The sequence below is a fragment of the Sphaerodactylus townsendi genome, linkage group LG14, assembly GCF_021028975.2.
Source record: "Sphaerodactylus townsendi isolate TG3544 linkage group LG14, MPM_Stown_v2.3, whole genome shotgun sequence".
NCBI classification, from domain to species: Eukaryota; Metazoa; Chordata; class Lepidosauria; order Squamata; family Sphaerodactylidae; genus Sphaerodactylus; species Sphaerodactylus townsendi.
This window is the reverse complement of record NC_059438.1, coordinates 16,806,622-16,827,522: the sequence shown is the minus strand read 5'-3', so window position 1 is coordinate 16,827,522 and position 20,901 is coordinate 16,806,622. Positions and strand designations below refer to the sequence as shown.

At 47.4% G+C, this 20,901-nt stretch overlaps 2 protein-coding genes across 3 annotated transcripts in view; both read right to left on the bottom strand.

The window, feature by feature from the left end:
* The window catches only part of NETO2 (neuropilin and tolloid like 2), a 39,530-nt gene extending 37,009 nt beyond the window's left edge, over nt 1–2,521 (bottom strand). For both annotated transcript variants that reach the window (XM_048515887.1, XM_048515888.1), the window contains exon 1: nt 2,062–2,521. In XM_048515887.1, the coding sequence (XP_048371844.1) occupies nt 2,062–2,095 (34 nt within the window). In that variant the 5' untranslated portion in view covers nt 2,096–2,521. The remainder of the gene's footprint in view (nt 1–2,061) is intronic.
* Nucleotides 2,522–15,955: 13,434 nt separating this feature from the next.
* ITFG1 (integrin alpha FG-GAP repeat containing 1) overlaps nt 15,956–20,901 on the bottom strand; it is a 113,182-nt gene continuing 108,236 nt past the window's right edge. The window contains exon 18 of the mRNA XM_048516173.1: nt 15,956–17,163. The gene's annotated coding sequence lies outside the window, so the exon portion shown is untranslated. The remainder of the gene's footprint in view (nt 17,164–20,901) is intronic.

Below are 20,901 nucleotides of genomic sequence, written 5' to 3'. Positions count from 1 at the left end.
TCAAGCGACCAGACACAACTCGTCTAGAGGAAAAGCAACACGATCAAGGAGTCCTGACAGTAAGGGCTGTTTGACAGTGGAATGCACTTCCTTGGAGTGTGGTGGAGTCTCCTTCTTTGGACGTTTTTTAACAGAGGCTGGATGAACATATGCCAGGAGTGCTTTGATTGTGCGTTCCTGCATTGCAGGGGGTTGGACTTGATGGCCCTTGGGGTCTCTTCCAACTCTATGATTCTATGAGGCAAAGGGTTTTTTTTGAGGGGGGGGGGTTGACAATGAGAACATAGAGATGCTAACTAGTTACAGTGAGTTATGTGGATCCAGCTGCAGACCCTGCCAGGGAAAGTTTTTTCCCTCTCATATTGGAGCAAAGGAAAATCTGGGCGACTGGCTTCCCCTGGCAACCCCCAAGGAAGACAGAACTTTGTCATTAAAGAGGAACCTTGCAATCCACAGCCATTGCTGACTCTTTCCTCAACAGGCGAAGAGCAACTGACCCAGACCTTTGCCCATTAAAGTTCCTCAAACCTGAGACAACCCTTCTTCTTCACAAGGGAGGAGGAAGCAAAAGAAAGCTTGTTCATCCCCCTGGCAACCTTGGGGCTTAAGGGATGGTTCTGCTGGGGAAATGTCCGGCAGTAAGTCCACAAGCCACCAAATGTGTGGGGCATCTCTCACTTTTCTGGGGGAGGAAGGAGAAGGAGGGGAAGGAAAAGGACGCGACCGAATGAGGAAATCCCAGGTGTATTGTGGGGGAGATCTGTTTTCTTTCTTCCACTGCCAGCTTGCTTGGCTTTAAGGACAAATCTCCATGTGCTTCACTGGAAACACTATACATAGGAGGATGTCAGATGTTAAGCAGCCGGGAGCTGTGCTGCCCAAGAAATCTTGAAATCAACTGGAAGAGAGTAAAGGGAACCACCTCAGAACACCTGGGAGAGAAGGGCAGTCCTGGGAAGAAGAGGACAATGTCCTGGCACACATACACCTTGCTCTTCACTTTTCTACCCTCCGAGGTTGCAACACCAAAGCAAAAATATGTTTCCCTTTCCCCCAGAGGTCAGATTAGCCCCTCTTAATCCTCTTTATGGGCTTGGAAAAGTAAAATTTCTTCTTTTTTCAACGCAGAGGTAGATTTATTTAGGTTTGGAGGGAGGGTTAGTGTTAAGAACCCATTCCTCCAAGAGAAAGGTAAAGAAAGCGAACCCTTCCTGCTATTCCCAACGATCATTCGTACTCAATGATAGCATGAAGTGTTGCTATTGTTATTAAGTAAATTGATTGCACATTCCTAAGGGCCATTATAACAACTACTAGGACCACATCAAGTACTGTTATTACACATTATTAAGCATTACTGCTCCTATTAAGTTCAGTTATTATTATTACACATCCCTAAGTGCTATTCTTACACATCACTATCCTATTATTAGCATGGACTATTTTGCATATCCTCGCCCATCACAAAGTGTTATGCACTGCATATTATTTATTTGTGATGGTTCAAGGTGGCTTACCATCATTAACTACTACATGACATGAATAAGCGCCCTTTTATCAAGTACAGTCATTTAGTAAGTCTTTTTGAATCCCATTTACACCTCTCCAAAGGAGACCGCTGAATGGTAAGGATCGTATGGCACACACTCAATAAGGGCAATGTTCGCACATCGCTGCAATTAGTAGGAGTTGCATATACTTAAGAGGTGCAACATTTGCACTTCGCGGCCATAATCAGGGGTTGCAGAATGAGAACAATTTTTTTTTGGCACATCGTGGCAATAGGCAGGGGCTGCGCGCGCTTAAAGAGGTGGGCTGCCTACTCTTCATGAGAGCAATCCGCGCAAATCGCTGCAACAATCGCGGGTTGCAACTTGGATGCACTTAAGAGGAGCATATTCCTGCACATCATTCATTGCAACCGTTACTTAATAAGCGCAATATTCGCCCATCGCTGCAAGGGCTAGGAGTCGCCCAGCGCCAGCGCCGCATGCAACCGTGACCTTACAGCGAATCCCCCCCACCCGCCACCCCCTTCCCCAGTGTAGCCTCCCCCCCTACCTTCCAGCACCGAGTAGACCTGGTCCAGAGCCATCTTCGCTCCGCGCACCTGTGGCCGCCGGGGGAGCGCAGCCTCTCAGCGCGGGCGCCTCCTCGCCGCCTCCATCCCCCGAAGGCTGCTGCCTGCCTTCCTCCCCGCCGAACCCCGCTGCTCAGGCGCGCGCCCCGCTCCTCAGGGCCGCCCCTCGCCGGCCAGGGCGACCCCCGCCCGGCCGCCCCTTCATGCCCGCGCGCGGCGCCCCGGGAGGGCGGGAAAGTTGCCCCGGGGGCGGCGGCGAGGGGCAAGGGCGATGGCGCCCTCGCCTGGGAGGCTCCGCGCTTTCCCTCCCCTCTCGCTGCCCCGGGCGGCGTCCGAAGGAGGGCGGAGGAGGAGGAGGAGGAGGCGGCGGCTGCTGCTGCTGCTGCTGCCTCCGCCGACGAGGCTCCTGCGCCGGCTGCCTATTCCGCTGCCTTCCTCTCCGCGGCCAGGCGGGGAGTGAGGCGGGCGGAGGAGGCGTCGTGCGAGGGAGAGCCCTCGCCCAGAAGAGCCGCTTCTACGCATGTGCCCCCCCCCCAGCCACAGCCAGAGCCACAGCCACGCGCTCCCCCCCCCGTACGCATGTGGCCCCCCAGCCACAGCCACGCGCTCCTCCCTGTACACATGTGGCCCCCCAGCCACAGCCACGCGCTCCCCCCTGTACACATGTGCCCCCCCAGCCACAGCCACGCGCTCCCCCCTGTACACATGTGCCCCCCCAGCCACAGCCACGCGCTCCCCCCTGTACACATGTGCCCCCCCAGCCACAGCCTCGTGCCCCCCCCGCACGCATGTGGCCCCCCAGCCACAGCCTCGCGCCCCCCCCGTACGCATGTGGCCCCCCAGCCACAGCCTCGTGCCCCCCCCGTACGCATGTGGCCCCCCAGCCACAGCCTCGCGCCCCCCCGTACGCATGTGGCCCCCCAGCCACAGCCTCGCGCCCCCCCGTACGCACTTGGCTCCCCCAGCCGCAGCCACGCGCTCCCCCCTGTACACATGTGCCCCCCCCAGCCACAGCCACGCGCTCCCCCTGCCTGTTTCTCTTCCTCACACCGAAGAAGCCACACTTTTGGGGGGGGGCTCCCCAACCCCCAACCCCCTTTTTATTATTTAAATGGATTTAAACTCCCCTCATGAGGTGAGGGGGAGAAGAAATAATCTTTAGGCATCGAGGAAAGGGTTTTTCGCGGTTCAAAAAACGGCTCCTTGGGTTCTCACAACAGCCTTGTGAGGGAGGCAGGGCGTGGGGGAATGCTGCAGATGCCCTCGCGTTGCAGGGGCTTAGTAAGATGGCTATCATGGCCCCCTATGCCGTGGTACACAAAATGGGATGATGATGATAATATCAGTTTGATACCCCTCAGAACAGCTTCCAAAACATATAAATACAATTTGCATAGAAATGCCATTTAAATAATAAAACATCAGAAACAAGATAACAGTCATGGATCAGTCTCAGTAAGATGGCCCCCATTCACTGTCACACAATGATTACTATTCACTGCTACAACATTATCACTATTATTATTATTACTATTATTTGAATTTGGTACCCCTCTCTTCTTGCCAAAATGGGCGCAGAGCAGCTTCCAAGATATATAAATACAATTTGCACTTGAACAATAAAACATCAGAAGCAAGGTAAGAGTCATATATAAGTCTCAATAAGATGGTCCCCATTCACAGTTATTCATAATGGGGTTGTCGTTTGTTCGATTTCATACCCCTCTTGATAGCACACTTGCAAGCATCTTTTGCCTGAGAAACACAGACTTTACTCTAACCATCTTTTGGGGTTGTTGTGATGTGAAATGTCTCATGAACAGGGTGAGTGACTCTCCTCTTGCCTAAGAGTTCACTCACAATTCTACACCCCAAACCCTGATTCTAACTAGCTGTCAAACTGCATCCCTGTACATGACACTTGACTTTCTGTTCCCACAGTAAAAGAACGTGAGAGACCCCTGTCTTCAAGAGGTCTACAATCTAAATGTAGACAGAAGGAAGAAAGGGATAGAAGAAGAATAATGAAGCCTGTCTCCAGATGATGATTTTTTAAGGGACTTAAAAGTAAAACAGGATGAGACAGGTCTTTCAGCTGCCCTTGTATTTCTTTTCATCTTCGTCACTGGTTAAGCAGTGCTTTGCTGGTTTTTAAGCACACAAGGTCCTTCAAAATGGGTTAGATGTGGGATTGTTTTATCGGAACGCCCGTGCAGCACCCTCTCATGGACACGGAAACAATAATGCAATTACTGCATTACTGCATTCCGAGGTTGGGATTACGACTTTTGCAGATGTCCTGTTGACATGATATCTGTAATCTGGGTTCCGACCTTCAATCACCTTTCTCCCCTCCCCCCTCCAAAAAAGAGTAAGCTTAAAAAAACACACTGACCACTGTGGGTTAGGCTGGCACATTTGAGGAGAGAGAGGCATTAGGATGGCTTTCCCCCAATTCTAATTGGCATAGTTGGATTATAGCAATGCATTTTGTACTGGTTTAGATATTTATCCCCCACTACTCTTCCTTAAAGCATCTTACACCCTTGTTCTTCACTTCTCCATTTTATGCTCCCAACAACAAATCTGCGAGTAAGTTAGGCTAAGTGGTGGTAACTTAAGTTGAAAGGATGTGTCCAGCCCAAGATCTGGCAGCAAGCTTCCACAGCGAAGTGGGGACTCGAACCAGCATCTCCGGGATCTTGCTCCAAGAGCCTAAGCACACCAGTTCTCTGAAATATGCTGAAAATGGTTTGTTTGGATCCAAACATTGAACCCAATGACAGATCCTTGTGAATTGTCCTGCGTCTACAATGAAAGAGGGGGAAAGGCTGTCTAAAAGTTTCTGTTCCCACAGGAAAAGAACCACTTCCCACTCAGGATTCTTTCGCACATGCAAAATAATGCATTTTCAATCCACTTTCAATGCACTTTGCACCTGCATGGAACAGCAAAATCCACTTGCAAACCATTGTGAAAGTGGATTGAAAGTGCATTATTCTGCGTAATGTGAAGTGACGCCGGGCTCAGAGCAAGTTTGGAGGACAATTATTGGCACACTGACTGATGGAACGTGACTGCATTAAAACACACATACCTCATCATCACAAGGACACAGAAATAGAGCATGACTGTGGAGAAGCCTTTGAACAGATGGACGTGTGGAAACAGACTGACGAATGCAGACCAGCGGCTTTTCATGTCCGTTGCACACACAATTGGCGCTTTGTGTCTCTATGTTTGAGAGTTGTGGTGTGGAGAAAGACCAAGAGGAGCAGAGAGGGAAGGAAAAGTTTACACCATTTCAGAACATGAAGACTTTAGCTGATCTCCCAAACAGCTAAGCGGTCTCATACAGATAGGGAAGGACCAGAGCCTGATAGGATAAGTTCTACTCCTATCTACAATAGTCTAAACAAAATGGAACGGGAGGTAGGTCACCACCAAAGCAGTCAAACAAAGAAGCCTCCTAAAAATCTCACTTGATGGATTCAAGGTCAATAATGTTAAGTTCTACCGGTTCTGGTGGGTTTTCTGGGCTGCATGGATCTTATTCCTAACGTTTCGCCTGCATCTGTGACTGGCATCTTCACAGGTATATCACAGAGAAAAGTCTGCTTCGCACCAGACCACGGCCACACAGCCCGGAAAACCCACCAGAACCAGTTGAATCCGGCCGTGAAAGTCTTCAACAATACTTTAAGTTCTACCCTTTAAAAACTAATCCATTATATTGAAATCAGAATGCAATTTTTTTTACAAGCAGATATGTATTGGGAGAATTTGCCAGAAATTCTGGCAGTTTGCCTCCCTGCCAATTAATTTCAACTCCAACATACAACAGCTTTACGAAGTACAACCAGAATCAAACTTTTCGGAAGGTTGCCCAGTGGAGAGGAAGCTTGATACGGTTTTGTTCGTCAGCTGAGGAATCACAGGCCAAACGGAACAGGCTGTTTTTCCCCCAGAATTGAATTTGCAACCGTAAGAAGAAGGCATCTGCTAGACACACCACAGGAGCCTTAAGAAGGCATCTGGCCATACTTTTGGATGGTGGAGCTACTGGCTGAATTAAAGTAGGACCAGTGTGTTAACTGCCCAGCCTATAAGATGTGAGCAAACTTCTCTGGGGCTACCGGAAAGTCAGCAACAGTATTAGAAACGAGTCACGGGTAAATGAGTCAGTTTTTGGTCTTTACTCACATGCTCAGGGTACCACTGACTGCCATTTTCTGGGATCAGGAATGAATTTTCCTCCTGGACAAATTGGCCAAAACTCCTGGAGGTTTTTTTTTTTTGCCTTCCTCTGAGCATTGAGCAAGGATCATTCATCAGATGGTTCGGTTAATTAATACAAATGGTTCAATGGGATGAGAACAAATGACAGAATTAACAAAATCAAACCCAGAAAATAAAAGACCCCCTTCCCAAAATTAATAAAATGCCTCAACATAAAACTGTTTTGCTTGGTTTTTTGTTGTTGTTGTCATAGTAAGTAGAACAGTGATGCTCCTCACTGGGTTTGTACAGTTCAGCAAGTCTCTCCAACTTGTTCTTATCCCCTCCCCTCCCTTGCATGCCACCCCTCTCTCCCTCCCCTCCCTTGCATACCTCCCCGCCCTCCCCTCCCCACCCCTCTGCTAGGGACGCCGCCCCCCTCCTTTCCCCTCCTTTCCTTTCCTCTCCTCCCCTCCCTGGTGTCTGCCTGAGAATCACTGCTGGAGAGTTAGAGGGAAATAACGGTCTCCCCCGCCCCACCCCCCGCATACAAATATGGTGTTTCCCCAGTACTGTTTTCCTCAGCATGGGTGTGAGAAAAATCTGCTACTTCCACCTCTTGACTCATAATAGCTGCTGCCTCCCCAAAGGCCACACAATAACAACACAGCCAATTCCTATGTTTACTCAGAAGTAATTACCAGACAAATGTGCAAATGGGCCACGGTCTTCTATCTTACCAGTTATGCCTGGTCTACCCGGAATGCCAAATGCCCATGTCGTGACCCTCTCTGGGGAACAGACTACTCAGACGATGAAGTGGAGGAAGAGCAGGGCGTAAAGGAGATGACCAGCAGTGTCAGACTTGACCCAGACAAGGTTGCTAAATGTGTTGTGAAATTCCTGTAGATGTGGGGGGTGGAAAGGGGAGGGTTTGGGGCAGGGTTGACAGTCACCAGGCAGCTGCTGGAACTACAATTGGCCTCCAGTTCCTCTGTAGAAAATAGCTGCTCAGGTGGGGGAGTGGGGAATCAAACCTGGTTCTCCACGTACACCACCCTGAAATGTTTAGAGAAAGGGTGAGATAAAATTGTACAGGCTAAATAATTTTTTTAAAAAATGTGGCAGAGGCAAGGTTTGAACCAACTCTTTGCTTTTTATTTCAGGCAGGGATACTGCAGAGTGCAGAGGAAGGCTGGAATGCCCAATCAGAGATCCTGCAGCAAACCCACCCGTGCCACTGTTCCTGCCTGTCAGTCTGTCTCTGTTCATCTGCATTTGTGGGGGAAAGGTAGAAAGACCATTTTTAAACGCCCGTGTGTCTGGTTTCTAACATGTAAAAACAAAAATAAAAGGCAGTCTTTGAAAGGGCTTGAACTGTGTTTCTGAACTGATTGCAAACCCGTGCAGGAAAGGTGATTTACGATCCCATTCCAGCTTTCCTGTGCTTTACAATATACGCCTGATTTCAGTCTCTCATGGCTGTCAATCATTTCAACAGCCTTTCCAAGTCCATTAATATCAGCTGTTTATTTGCACATGTGAACCCACAGTGGGAAACCGGCTGAAAGGAATTTTATTTTAATATGATGGCAGCAGGACCAAATGGTCATGGAACATCCATCTGTTTTATCATATTTCTTTTCCATCTTTTATATGGTACTCAGCCTGAAGTTGCTTTGAAAGTCAGAAATAAATAGCTGCAGCGTATTACAGGGGAAGAAACTAAGGCGTGTTGTAGTTGGTGGTGGAAATGAAGATGAGAACATGGTTGGGAATGGTTGTTGTGAATTTTCCGGGCGGTGTGGCTGTGGTCTGGTGGATCTTGTTCCTAACGTTTCACCTGCATTTGTGGCTGACATCTTCAGAGGTGTATCACAGAGACACAGCCCGGAAAACCCACAACCTCCAGTTGAATCCAGCCATGAAAGCCTTCAACAGTGTTTGGGAATGTTTGGGATGGGGAAATTCTAAGGTTGGGCTAAGGGATGGAGTCCCTGAAGGAAAGGAATGGGGTGAAGCAGGTGAAGTGGAAGAAGATGGATTGACAGGCCGGGAAGAGGCGAGGGAGGAATTTGGGAGTGCCGAGGGGCCATGAATGGGCTCTGTTATAAAATAGGAGTGCAGGAAAGTAACTCTTTCTCCGAGGAGATGCTGGAAGCGCAGAGGTGATTGGTAGCAAAAGGAGAGATAATGCAAAGCGGTGGGTATTAAATTTAGCAAAGATTTTGGCCCCAGAAGCCAATGCCAGGTCTCACCCCAAATTTCCTGCACAGAGCGTTTCTGAACATACACAGCAGGCCTTTCCCTTTGGCATAAGCAGGAAGCATGCTCTGGCTGAGATATTAAGACCTGCCAGGGAAGAGAGTGCAACTCCAAGGCTGGGTTGAAATGTTTTAAAACGCTGTGCTCTGGATGACATTCCTGGTTTCTCCCCTCCTCCCCCGGCCCCCTCCAACTGGCACTCCACACATCACGCCTTTCTCAATCTGTGTTTCTTTCTAAATACATTGGCTGTGAGATGTAACCACGCAGCCAGTTTCCCAAATAGATGCCTGAACAAGCAGATGAACACACTACTAAACAGCATGGCTGGGAGAGAGGGGGAGAGAGAGAGAGAGAGAGAGAGGAAGTCTGATGGATCTGGGGTGGGAAATCATTGCTCCAATTCCAAAGACACTGATTTCATTAGGAGTAAACCTAATTGGGTACAATGAGATTTCTCTCCGTTTGCAGGAAAGTGGGGCTTGCCTGTGCAATTCCTCAGCCAGGAAATCAGTGGTTGCCGTGAGGGTGACTTCGCTGGATCCTTCCAGCCTAACCGCCGCACACACGTCTTGCTGTATTTACTCACTCTTGTTTGTCTGGCAGAGACCTGGCAAGTTAAGGTGACTGAACCTTTTATTGGATTAACTTCTCTTTCTCATCCTCTGGGGCTGGCAGGGCAAAAACACTCCTTACCAAACAGATTTGTCCAGCTCTTCTCAATAGTTCAAATAAGTCTAATTGTATGGGAGTGTGGTGATCTGTAAAACTTCACTGAGGGAAAGTGCTTTAGAAGAAGAAGAGTTTGGACTTATACCCCACCTTTCTCTCCTGTAGGGAGACTCAAGGTGGCTTACAAGCTCCTTTCCCTTCCTCTCCCCACAACAGACACCTTGTGAGGTAGATGGGGCTGAGAGTTCTGAATGAACTGTGACTAGCCAAAGGTCATGCAGCAGGAATGCAGGAGTGCGGAAACACATCTGGTTCACCAGATAAGCCCCTGCCACTAAGGTGGAGGAGTCGGGAATCAAACCTGGTTCTCCAGATTAGAATCCACCTGCTCTGGACCACAACACCACCAGAGGTGGGATCCAGCAGGTTCTTACAGGTTCCCGAGAGTAGGTTACTAATTATTTGTGTGTGTCGAGAGGGGGTTACTAATTGGTGATTTTGCCATGTGATTTTTGCCCCTCCTCTCAGCAGTAGCGCGCAGAACTGGAAGCAGTCTAGCAGGAGGTGCACCGGCATGTGTGGCAGCCTGCGCCTGCGTGCATTCGTTTCCTGCCAAGGACCAGTGCAGCGGCTACATCCTTGCCACAGCCCTGCCCAGGAATGCCCTGCCCCCTGAGCCGGCCACGCCCCCTATGGTGCCCTGCCCAGCCCCATTGGCGCTACACCACAGTTTGAATCCCACCACCATGGGAACCTGTTACTAAAATTTTTGGATCCCACCACTGTACACCACGCTGTCTCTCAACTGGAAGAACAGCCATGGGACTGTTTATTGACAGTCTTGCTTTTTAAGTTCTCTGCATTGTGTAAATCTTAGCAAAAGGGACGCTAAGATGGATCTCTGTAGGTGATCTGATTTGGGAGCTCTTCTCGTCCCTGGTTTATGGAGCCTGTCTGTATTCGTTCAGGAGCAAGGAAAACGCACTCTGCGGCAGCTCAAAGTGACTGCCATCTATTCTTCTTTATGGGATAGATTTTGTGCATTGAGAACTGGTGACAGAGCTGAGCCCTGAATCCATTTAGCTTGATTCCAGGTAACTGATTGACAAGCAAGCTTGTTGGGGTTTTTTTAAGCATCGCCCAGGACGTTTTCAGGGACATATTCCTGAGCTGTCCATCTGAGAATAGAAACATGTGTCACCCCAGCTGCAGGATGTCACTTGGAAAAAGGTCTGCGTCTGTTGCATCTCTTATTCATCTTTGTTTATGCCTGGACTGGCAACTACATAGTAGGTGATACCAAAGCTATCTGTTTTTCTCTCCCAGAGTGACAAGGCGCAGTTTCATATTAGTGTTGGCAAAATCAAACATATACCATTTCTAGGCACTGGAAGAAATATTTTTTTCTCACACCTGGCAGAAAGTGCGGCTCCTGGCAGAAAGTGTTTCTCAGTCTCCCACTTCACACAGAATTCTTCTTTGCTGGAAACCGGTGTGGAATGATAGGGTATACCTTGATCTCGTCAGATCTCATAAACTAAGCTGGGTTGGCACTTGGAAGGGAGACTGCAGAGGAAGGAAATGGCAAACCATCTCTCCTTAATAACTTCCCTTGAAAACCCGACCAGGAGTTGCTATAAGTCATTTGCAACTTGACAGTACTTCTCTCTCTCTCTCTCTCTCTCTCTCTCTCTCTCTCTCTCTCTCTCACACACACACACACACACACACACACACACACACACACACACACACACACACACACACACACACACACACACACACACACACACACACACACACCCCTTTCCTATGTGGGAAACACTTCAGACACGTAGGAAATAAGGGCAGAGGGAGCATACCTTTAATTTAGCGTTCTTATTTTAGAATCCACAGCAGGTCAAAACTTTTTGTGGGATTTATTTTTTTTCTTTTTTGGAGCTGATCATCCCTTCTGGCCATGCTATCCTGCTGTGTGAGATATAACAGCACAGTAATGGACCTTAGCAAATATCTTCCAAAATTATGTTAATGGTACACCCCATATGTTCCTAATTGGCCTCTTTGCTCTGCACAGAAGAAGAAGAAGAAGAGTTGGATTTATTTACCCCCCCCCCCTTTCTCTCCTGTAAGGAGATTCAAAGGGGCTTACAAACTCCTTGCCCTCCCTCACAACAAACACCCTGTGAGGTAGATGGGGCTGAGAGAGCTCTGAAGAACTGTGACTAGCCCAAGGTCACCTAGCTGGCATGTGTGGGAGTGCACAGGCTAATTTGAATTCCCCAGATAAGCCTCCACAGCTCAAGCGGCAGAGCGGGGAATCAAACCTGGTTCCTCCAGATTAGAGTACACCTGCTCTTAACCACTATGCCACTGCTGCTCACAGGCAAATTTGCTGGTGGTCCCTGGCCCCTCACTGATGCGACTGGCTCCTACCAGGGCCCCTGCCCGGTGGAAAGCTCTTCCTCTAGCCATCAGGGCCCTGCAGGACCTTGGAGAGTTCCGCAGGGCCTCTAAAACAGAGCTGTTCCACTGGTCTTTTGGGGCGGGGGCTAGTTGCTGGTTGCCTTCCCCGCTACCTTCCACATACCATCGCACTGGCTGTTTTGTGCCGTGCTGGCCCCCTCCCTGAGGGATAGGAAGTTTTCTTGGGTTGCCATCTGATATTTAGGTTTTTGGGTTGTAATAGCTGAATTTAATTAAGTTGGTTTTAACTATGTGATTTTATGTAATAAATCAATAAATAATAATCATAAATCATTATCATATAATAATTATAAATATGAAAGGCCTCAAAGATCTAGACACTACATATATATGAAAAGCAGATGAATACAAGCTTTGGTACAGTTAGATTATACACAGTAGTGCATATATCATACATTGTTGTATGACTACTAATTTAACAGATGCTGTACTTGAACATTCTGTGCTTTCAGAGTTACAAACTAAGGCCGTTTCCTTACACTGACCATCGAGGAAGCCTCCACGCGGCAAAGAATTCTGCGGCGTGGAGGCTGAGGCTGCATTCGCATGCAAAGGCATAGGGCGGCCTCTGGAAGAAGAACCGACAGGCGGCAGGCTGACTCGCGCTGGAGCCGCCTCTTCCCGTCCCATTTACCTCTCGTGTGGCGATCCTCGCGGGCCTCCTCAGCCCGCCCACACTATCCGACCTCCAAGGGGTCGAGGAGGACAGTGAGGAGGAACAGGAAGAGCCAGCAGGATCGCGACCCTGGCGACTGCATCGAAAAGAAGAAGGCTGGCGTGTTCCGGCGGTGCTGATGATGCGCTGCGCCAGCGGAAGACGCTTTCCCCTCAAAAACAACCCTTTAAAGGTTTAAACCCTTTAAAAACAACCCTTTAAACCCTTTAAAGATAAAGAAAGCACAGAATTTTAAAGGGTTGTTTTAAGTGACCTGGCGCCCGCCCACTGGGGAGGGCGCCAGTCGAATTGAAGCTGCTCGCGTTACGCGCACGCACACCTGTATCGCGAAGCGATGGCCACAGAGCGGCGTTTTACCGCCCAGGCCGTCGTTTTCAACCGATCTTGAAGAAGGGCCATAGTAGAATATAGTCAAGCTAATCCTAACTTCTGAGGTTAATATAGTTTGCACAATCGGTACCCTTGCAGTATTTGAGCTTAAGGCAGCAATTAGCAACTGAATTCAAAGAACCAGTAAATCTAACAAACCGCTTGCAAACAAGATGGATACTTATAAATTGCTTTCTTTTATATCTATTTCAGTGGCTCTGTTTACTCACTGGAGCTCGAACAGTAATGAACTCCAAACCTTATGTATTCTGCTGTTGTCCTGATGTTTTGCAGCAACTTTAAAAGAGGTTTGTTTTTTTTTTGGTTATCATTATTATCTGGAAAGGTTAGCTATCCTTTCCGAAAAGAAGAAAAGGTCGTTGCGATCTTTCATGCTCCTGTTAAATGCATCCAAACAGGGAAGATGATTCCATGGTCAACTATCTGATGGTGGAGGCAGGGGGAGGATGTACAAGCTTTCAATTTGCACAGAAGTCTTGGGAATCTGAGAGTTTATAGCAAGTGAGATAGGGGGATGGGCTCACTGGCATGGAGACCAGAGAACACAAGCACTGAAGATGTCTTTGGTGCAGTAGATGGCGCGGTTTCACCTACAAGCTCTTCTCTTATGTATTGTCGAAGGCTTTCACGGCTGGAATCACTTGGGTGCTGTGTGGTTTCCGGGCTGTCTGGCCGTGTGCTAGCAGCATTCTCTCCTGACGTTTCGCCTGCATCTGTGGCTGGCATCTTCAGAGGATCCTCCGAAGATGCCAGCCACAGATCTGGCAGCACGTCAGAAATGCTATTGCTGACAATTAACTATTTCAACTAAATATTCTTATGGTTTAGGATGCTGGCTGTTGAAGATGCGGCGTCAGTGTGGTAGGATGGCCTGAGTCATAAACTTGGGGCTAATTTGCGTTTTTTCTTAGCAATTTGGTTTTTGAAAATTCTTTATAGGGTAAGCAGTCAAAAGATTTTTGGAAATTCCTGCCTTTACACATTTCAAAACCGCCATGCAGCCTCGCAGTTAGAGGAATGAGGCATTTTGTGCATCTTACATAGGCATTCCTCCACGTCAGAGGGAAGTTGTGATGCTTAAATCAAAGAAACAGGCTCTTCAGAAATGGTGCCACCTTGGTCAGCAGGTCTGGGATCAGAATGACCCAACCCATCATTGCTTCACTTCTATACAATCATCTAACTGATGCTCTTAGGATTCCGTTAATCTTAGATAATCTTGATCCTTACTTCTGCGAAAGCGTAGCAAAATATCTTTTAAAGATTATAGACGCAACGCTAGATGGATACTAAGCACTAGATTGCTATCATCATAACAACAACAATGCTGCTTACATTAACCATTTGCTACTGGCACACAGTGCCTACCTCTGCCAGCAACCTTTGGGTTCACGGTCACCCAAATTCAAATGTGGGTGATTCATTGAGGGATGTCGTAGTTTTGTTATTGATTGCTAGATGGAGTGAGTGACAACTGAAGGCTGTGGCAACCTATCCCTTGTTCTGTGTTAGGTGCCACTCTAACAAACTCTGTGTTTTATAGTGGAGTGTTGACACTGTATGCTGTTGTGATGCCTGGGCTCTGTTGGTGGGTTTTCAGTCAGGTCTGTGGAGAGGTGTATAGGAATGGCACTTTTGACGAGTCCATTTGGACTAAACTATTGATGAGACTCTGAATGGCTGCTGTAACTATCTGTCTTTTATGGACAATTGTATTTATTGTATTTATTGTATTTATTGTATTTTGGAATGCCAATAAAGGCTATCATGAATATGAAGGTCTGGGATTTCAGCACTTTAAAAAGTCACTGGTGCTGACATGAGCGGCGGACGTTTTTGCTGAGCGGCTGAAACAAGAAATGCATTTTGCAAAAGGACTTCTGCTGGTATTTCCCCTCCCCGACAGTCGGGGCACATGATGCCCAAGGTCCAAACATGTTTCGCTGGGGGGAAGAATTAGGACTAATAAAAGGAAACACTTCTTCACGCAACCTGTGATTGGTGTTTGGAATATGCTGCCACAGGAGGTGGTGATGGCCACTAACCTGGATAGCTTTAAAAGGGGCTTGGACAGATTTATGGAGGAGAAGTCGATTTATGGCTACCAATCTTGATCCTCCTTGATCTCAGATTGCAAATGCCTTAGCAGACCAGGTGCTCAGGAGCAGCAGCAGCAGGCGGCCATTGCTTTCACATCCTGCATGTGAGCTCCCAAAGGCACCTGGTGGGCCACTGCGAGTAGCAGAGAGCTGGACTAGATGGACTCTGGTCTGATCCAGCTGGCTTGTCCTTATGTTCTTATGTTCACTTCATTGTGTAAGCACAGCTTGGATGTGTGTGGCAGGTGCCACTGATTATTAGGATTTATGTACCCCCTGGAGATGCTTTTACCCCAAATGGGAACCCCACCCCCAGCATTTCTTTCCCCTTCTCCCCACTGCTGCAGCTGGAAAGGATACTTCTTACCCCTACCACCACCCCCCCCTCAGCATTGCTAGTGCTGGGGAGACAAAACAAACTGCTAAGAGAGGAAAAAACAGCACAGAGATTATACCGTTCGCTTGAAAGGTCTTCCCTCTATATTTGGAATGTGGAGCAGGAAATGGTGCCAGCACAGAACGGCCAGAGCAGTTAATAGGCACAGACAGCCGTGCAGTGTGAAAACAACAGACTCTGTCAGGGCTTGACCAATAGCTACTGGGGACGGCCTGTGACAGCCGGGGCGGGGGGGGGGGGCGAGCTCCGTGTTTGCTGTGAATGTACATTCCCTGGTTCCTCCTGTTTTTGCCTCTGCCCTACGCAGTCCTAACGGCAGGGCGGAAACAACACAAAACAGAAAGGATTAGTCGGAGGGGGATGTAGCTCCTGGCAGAGCCAGTGGTACCAGCTCTTTCACATACAAGGAATTTAGACTCCAGGGCTGGGAAAAACATCCGCCACGAAGAGCTGACATCAGAGGAGACAGACACAGAACTGGTCTGGATCCAGCACGAAACGGCCTGTTTCTCCTGACTTTCTTTCGCTGACCCTTCCGAAAAGAAGTCCATGACAAAACAGTCAGATTCATGCAACGTCTGGTTCCGCTGGCCACCCAGAAAACTCACGTCCTATTGTCAGCAAGAACTGGTGCCTTCCGGCATTTGTAAACTGAGCCAACATACGTCATCTAACTTAGTAGGCTCCATTTATTAAGGAACACAGGTTAACAGTTTGCAAAAAAAGACATAGATCTTGAATTAGAGGGTCTACAATAAAGGGACATCCACATTACATCAAGTATTTACAACGTAATTCATGTAATAAAAGAGCCTTGGCCAAAATGGTATCAGGCAAACAATTAACATCTTGAACTTAGGTGGGATTCTTTTTGCTCATACGGTAGGATCGACACTTAACTTATTCAGTTTGGTACTGCAGTGAGGCCTCAGATAAGATTATATTAAAATTAATATAGTATCGTCTGGCCCGTAATCATGTGAACTTGGAAGATCATACAATATGCATCTGTCCTAAGAAGATTCTGTCCTGTTCTTCAAGAACCTCTCTTAGTCTTGGTGATCAACTCTTTTCATGATTAAGCTCTACTAGAACAGCGTGATAAATGCCACAATGAAAGAGCCATGCGACGTCCTTCCATTTTAGGAAGGCATAATTTGCAATATAAATCGAATTGCATACTGACATCTCAAATATTAATTCATTAATCATAACAATAGTGATGAGTGGGTTGTGTGTGTGTGTTTTTTTTAGTTAGCTATTGTAGGATGCTTGACTCTTCCAATGTAAAAGTTTTTCTCTCACTTGATTGGCCTCAAAGATTAACAGAAAGATAAAGCAGTCAAGAGTGCTTCAAATCAAACACCCCGGAGTACATTCGGAACAATAAGAGGTGTCTTGCTTCATCTGACAAGCTGCTGGAGAGTGGATTACAAAAATGTAGTTCCCATTTTGGCACCACGCAAGCAGCAAGACCAATTCAAGCGGCACTGAAGGGAACTTGGCTCACTGAAACTTTTAATTTACACACAACTTCCCCTTTCATGAAATGCTCAGAAGAAAATGAGGGTGTGTAAACCGTGGAATGCATACGATGGAGTCCATGACTGAAAAAGGAATTGATGGTGTGACAATATATACAGCAAAATCAATGGAAGGCCATGTGAGACAGGTGTGATTTCTTCCCAAATAAATTAAAAACAATGCAACATTTACAAATAGTACCGCCACAAAACCCTCCCCTGTTTCTGCCACCACAGGCTAGAATGTAGTATTTTTAGATACAGCAGCAATTTCTCCAACAAGCTATTAAGGCATGTCACATGGCGTCGAAGTGGAACCGGTGGGCTTCTTGCCTTTTCTCTCGGTCATCTGCTTTCTGGAAAATAACAGGAAGAGTTGTTTATTGCATCTAGTAGCAAATTTTGGCCCTGGACTGTATTCATTCAGCACGAGGGATGGATGGGTGCAAGTCATTTGTTTTCAGCGCACTCCTAAATATATTGTTTTCCGTAAGTAAACTCAACGGAATAGACCTGAGTAGGATTCTGAGTAGATTTGCTTAGGAGTGTTCTTTTAGGCTCCTAGAAACTCATGAAATAGGGCAGGGGTCTGCAACCTGTGGCTCTCCAGATGTTCATGGACTACAATTCCCATAAGAACATAAGAACTAGCCTGCTGGATCAGACCAGAGTCCATCTAGTCCAGGGGTAGGGAACCTGCGGCTCTCCAGATGTTCAGGAACTACAATTCCCATCAGCCCCTACCAGCATGGCCAATTGGCCATGCTGACGAAACTGATAGGTGTGGTCAGCATCTGAAACATTCTGATCTAGTCCATCACTCTGCTACTTGCAGTGGCCCACCAGGTGCCTTTGGGAGCTCACATGCAGGAGGTGAAAGCAATGGCCTTCTGCTGCTGCTGCTCCTGAGTACCTGGTCTGCTAAGGCATTTGCAAATCCCATCAGCCCGTTGGCCATGCTGACAGGGGCTGATGGGATTTGTAGCCCATGAACATCTGGAGAGCCACAGGTTGCAGACCCATGAAATAGGGTAACATGTAAAAGAAGATGGAGAGCACATTCAATTACTTAAAGCAACCACCATTTTGGAGAAGGCAGTGCGCTCAAAAATGTATTTCCTGCATTTATACTCTGTCTTTCTCCTCAGTGGGAGCCCAAAACAGCTTACATTGTTTTCCCCTCCTCCATTTTATCCTTACAACCACTCTGTGAGGTAGGTTGGACTGAAAGGGAATGACTAGTCCAAGGACCATGACAGACTAGGGGCTTGAACCGGGGCCTCCCAGACCCTGGTCTGATGCTCTTAACTATTACTCCACATTGGCTCTCAATGGCTGCTGCCACTGGTGGCATTGGGAGGGCCAGAGGGGGCAGACAACCCAGGTGCCATTTGCCTGGGTCATGTGGGGGGCGTCTTTTGGCCCTCTGCCCCCTCTCCCTCCCTCCCTCCCTCCCTCCCACACCCACCCCTCAGCCAAACTCCCCCCATGGCCAAATTCCCCCTGCCCCCTCAAAAAAAAAAAAAACAATCCCAACAAACTTTTTCCTCCTCCAAGAACTACCAGTCAGCGGGGTAAGAGCAGGGAAGCTTCAACACACTGAGGGAAGAACATGCTTGGAGGAAGAAAAGGTTTATTCGGGGTTTTTTTGCAGGGGTGGTGGCATGGCTGATTGACCTGCTGTGCTTTTAGCCTCTATCACGTTTGTCTCCACTTGCAGTCCTATGCTCTTGGTCCGTGGTGGCGAACCTTTGGCACTCCAGATGTTATGGACTACAATTCCCATCAGCCCCTGCCAGCATGGCCAATTGGCCATGCTGGCAGTAGTAGTCCCTATCTGGAGAATATAAGGATTCCCTCCCTACTACTAGAGTCATCATCTGTCAAGCACAGAAGTGTCTACAAATATGGCTTCCTGCTCGTTTACTAGGCCAAGCGCACGCTTATGCTTGAAACTATAAGATAAGTCGGAGGCAGCGAGGGCAACAACTCTGCAAGGTGGGTTGTGCGAAGCGCGCGCCCTCGCTCCCCCTCTCCCTTATCTGACAAGCTGCTCTTGCTCTCTGAGGTTACAGAAAGACTGCATGTTGAATTGACTCTGCCCTTCTGAATTTTGCTGTCAGGCCTTTTTATCTTTCTGGAAAACAGTACTACTAAGAGGTGTTATCATCACACCCTGGCTTCTCGGCAGCGGAGACAGGCTTTTGTCACGGAAGCTCTGACATGCCTCAGTCTATAAAAAACAGCCTGCAGTACATTCCCAACCCCCACCTTGTGAGACCCAATTCCGCCCGCGCAATGTGCGCTGTCTCTTTCTCTCTCCACCCTTTACTTCCACCTTTGCTCCTCTCAAATAATAATTCTAAGTCAGTTCTGCTCTCTCTTTTGCATGGCATTTTGGAAAGGCTAGCTCTTTCATTCGTCTCTTGAGTCTGAAAGCCAGGTGCATTCTGGTCTATATGGACACCCTCTGTGGTATCCCAAATCTTGCATCTGGAACAAAGAAGTATGCATGAAATGGTACTGAACTGGGCCAGTTGTTTTTAATAGGAAAAAAAAACAAACCAAGAAAACCTGCAACATTTTTTTAACAGGTGAGGAGACACCTTTAGATCTCACCCACAGACTGGTTTCTACAAAACTCTCTGTTTTCCCAAAAGCTCTGCAATATGTCCACTTCTATGTACCCACTTCTATGTACCCACGTTCTTCAGAAAGGAGTCCTTTCCTGGAAAAATATAATGCCCTTTATTCAGTGGTGGGATTCAGCCGGTTCGCACCACTTCGGCAGAACAGGTTGTTAAAATGGTGCTTGTAAACAACCATTTGTTAAGTCATTTGAATCCCACCACCGGAACCAGTTGTTAATTTATTTGAATCCCACCACTGCCTTTATTGTATTGCTCCCAATTTCACTGAGTGTTCCAGCTCACTGGGGGAAGGTGTTACTGCCCCATTCCAGAATTTAGGCTGAGAAGTATTCTCAACCAGCAAAAAGACAGTAGGGAGAATTTAGCTCTTAACATTGAGACAAAGATCAAAACACCTTCCCGAGCATCTGAAAGCTGGCGTGGTATAGTGGTTAAGAGCGGAGGACTATAATCTGGAGAACAGGGTTTGATTCCCCACTCCTCTATGTGAGCAGTGGACTCTCATCTAGTGAACTGAATTTGTTTCCCTGCTCTTACACATGAACCCTGCTGGGTGACCTTGGGCTAGTCACAGTTCTCTCCGAACGCTCTTAGCCTCATCTACCTCAAAAGATGTAGGGAGAGGAAGGGAAAGGAATTTTTAAGCTACTTTGAGACTCCTTCCAGGAGAGAAATGCGAAGTATAAATCCAAATTCTTCTTCTCTTTTTCTAATTTCCTGGTTAGTTTGAATTTCCAGCTTCTGTTTGCTGGCGTTAAATTTTTTGAAGTTTCATGAAAATCCCCCCTGCTAAGTCTAAGTGGTGTGCAAAACCTTTTCTAAACAATAACTTGTTGCTTTTGTTTCATGAATGCCAACAAGCACCTACAGCGAATTTAAAATGCAGTAATTTTGACCAGCTAGGATTACGGCCTGGCCAGGCAGAAACGCGTATTGACTACTCTGCTGGCTGGCTGTTAACTGTGAATAGAGAGCCATGTGAGAAATTGGGACACATTTTTATTTTGCAGTCTTAAAAGAAGCTTCTTGAATGGCTTCTGCAGATCAATGTACTTCTATAGAGTAAAACAGGCAGTTTTGCTCATGGTAAAATGCTGCTGTTTTGAAGTTTGTCAATAAAAGTCAGCAAGGGTTCCTAATTCAGAGGGAAGCAATCCATTTGTGCTACAGTCTGGCTGAATATGAAGAAAAAGAGGTTTACATTTCATTCATTGACAGGCACCAATTGTGCGGTGTGCCTTTCAGTAAACCAGGGGCACTGCAAGACATTCGAAGTCACAGAAAAACTTCAAGTTTAATACACCTTTAAGATATCAACTCCTGAACTTTTCGCACCCGGAACTGGTCTTCGTGTGCAACAGATCAAGGTGGCAGAGTAGAGTGGGGGATGCTAATTTTTAAAATGTTCTTCTGTGTGACACAACAAAAACACCAGCTCTGCAA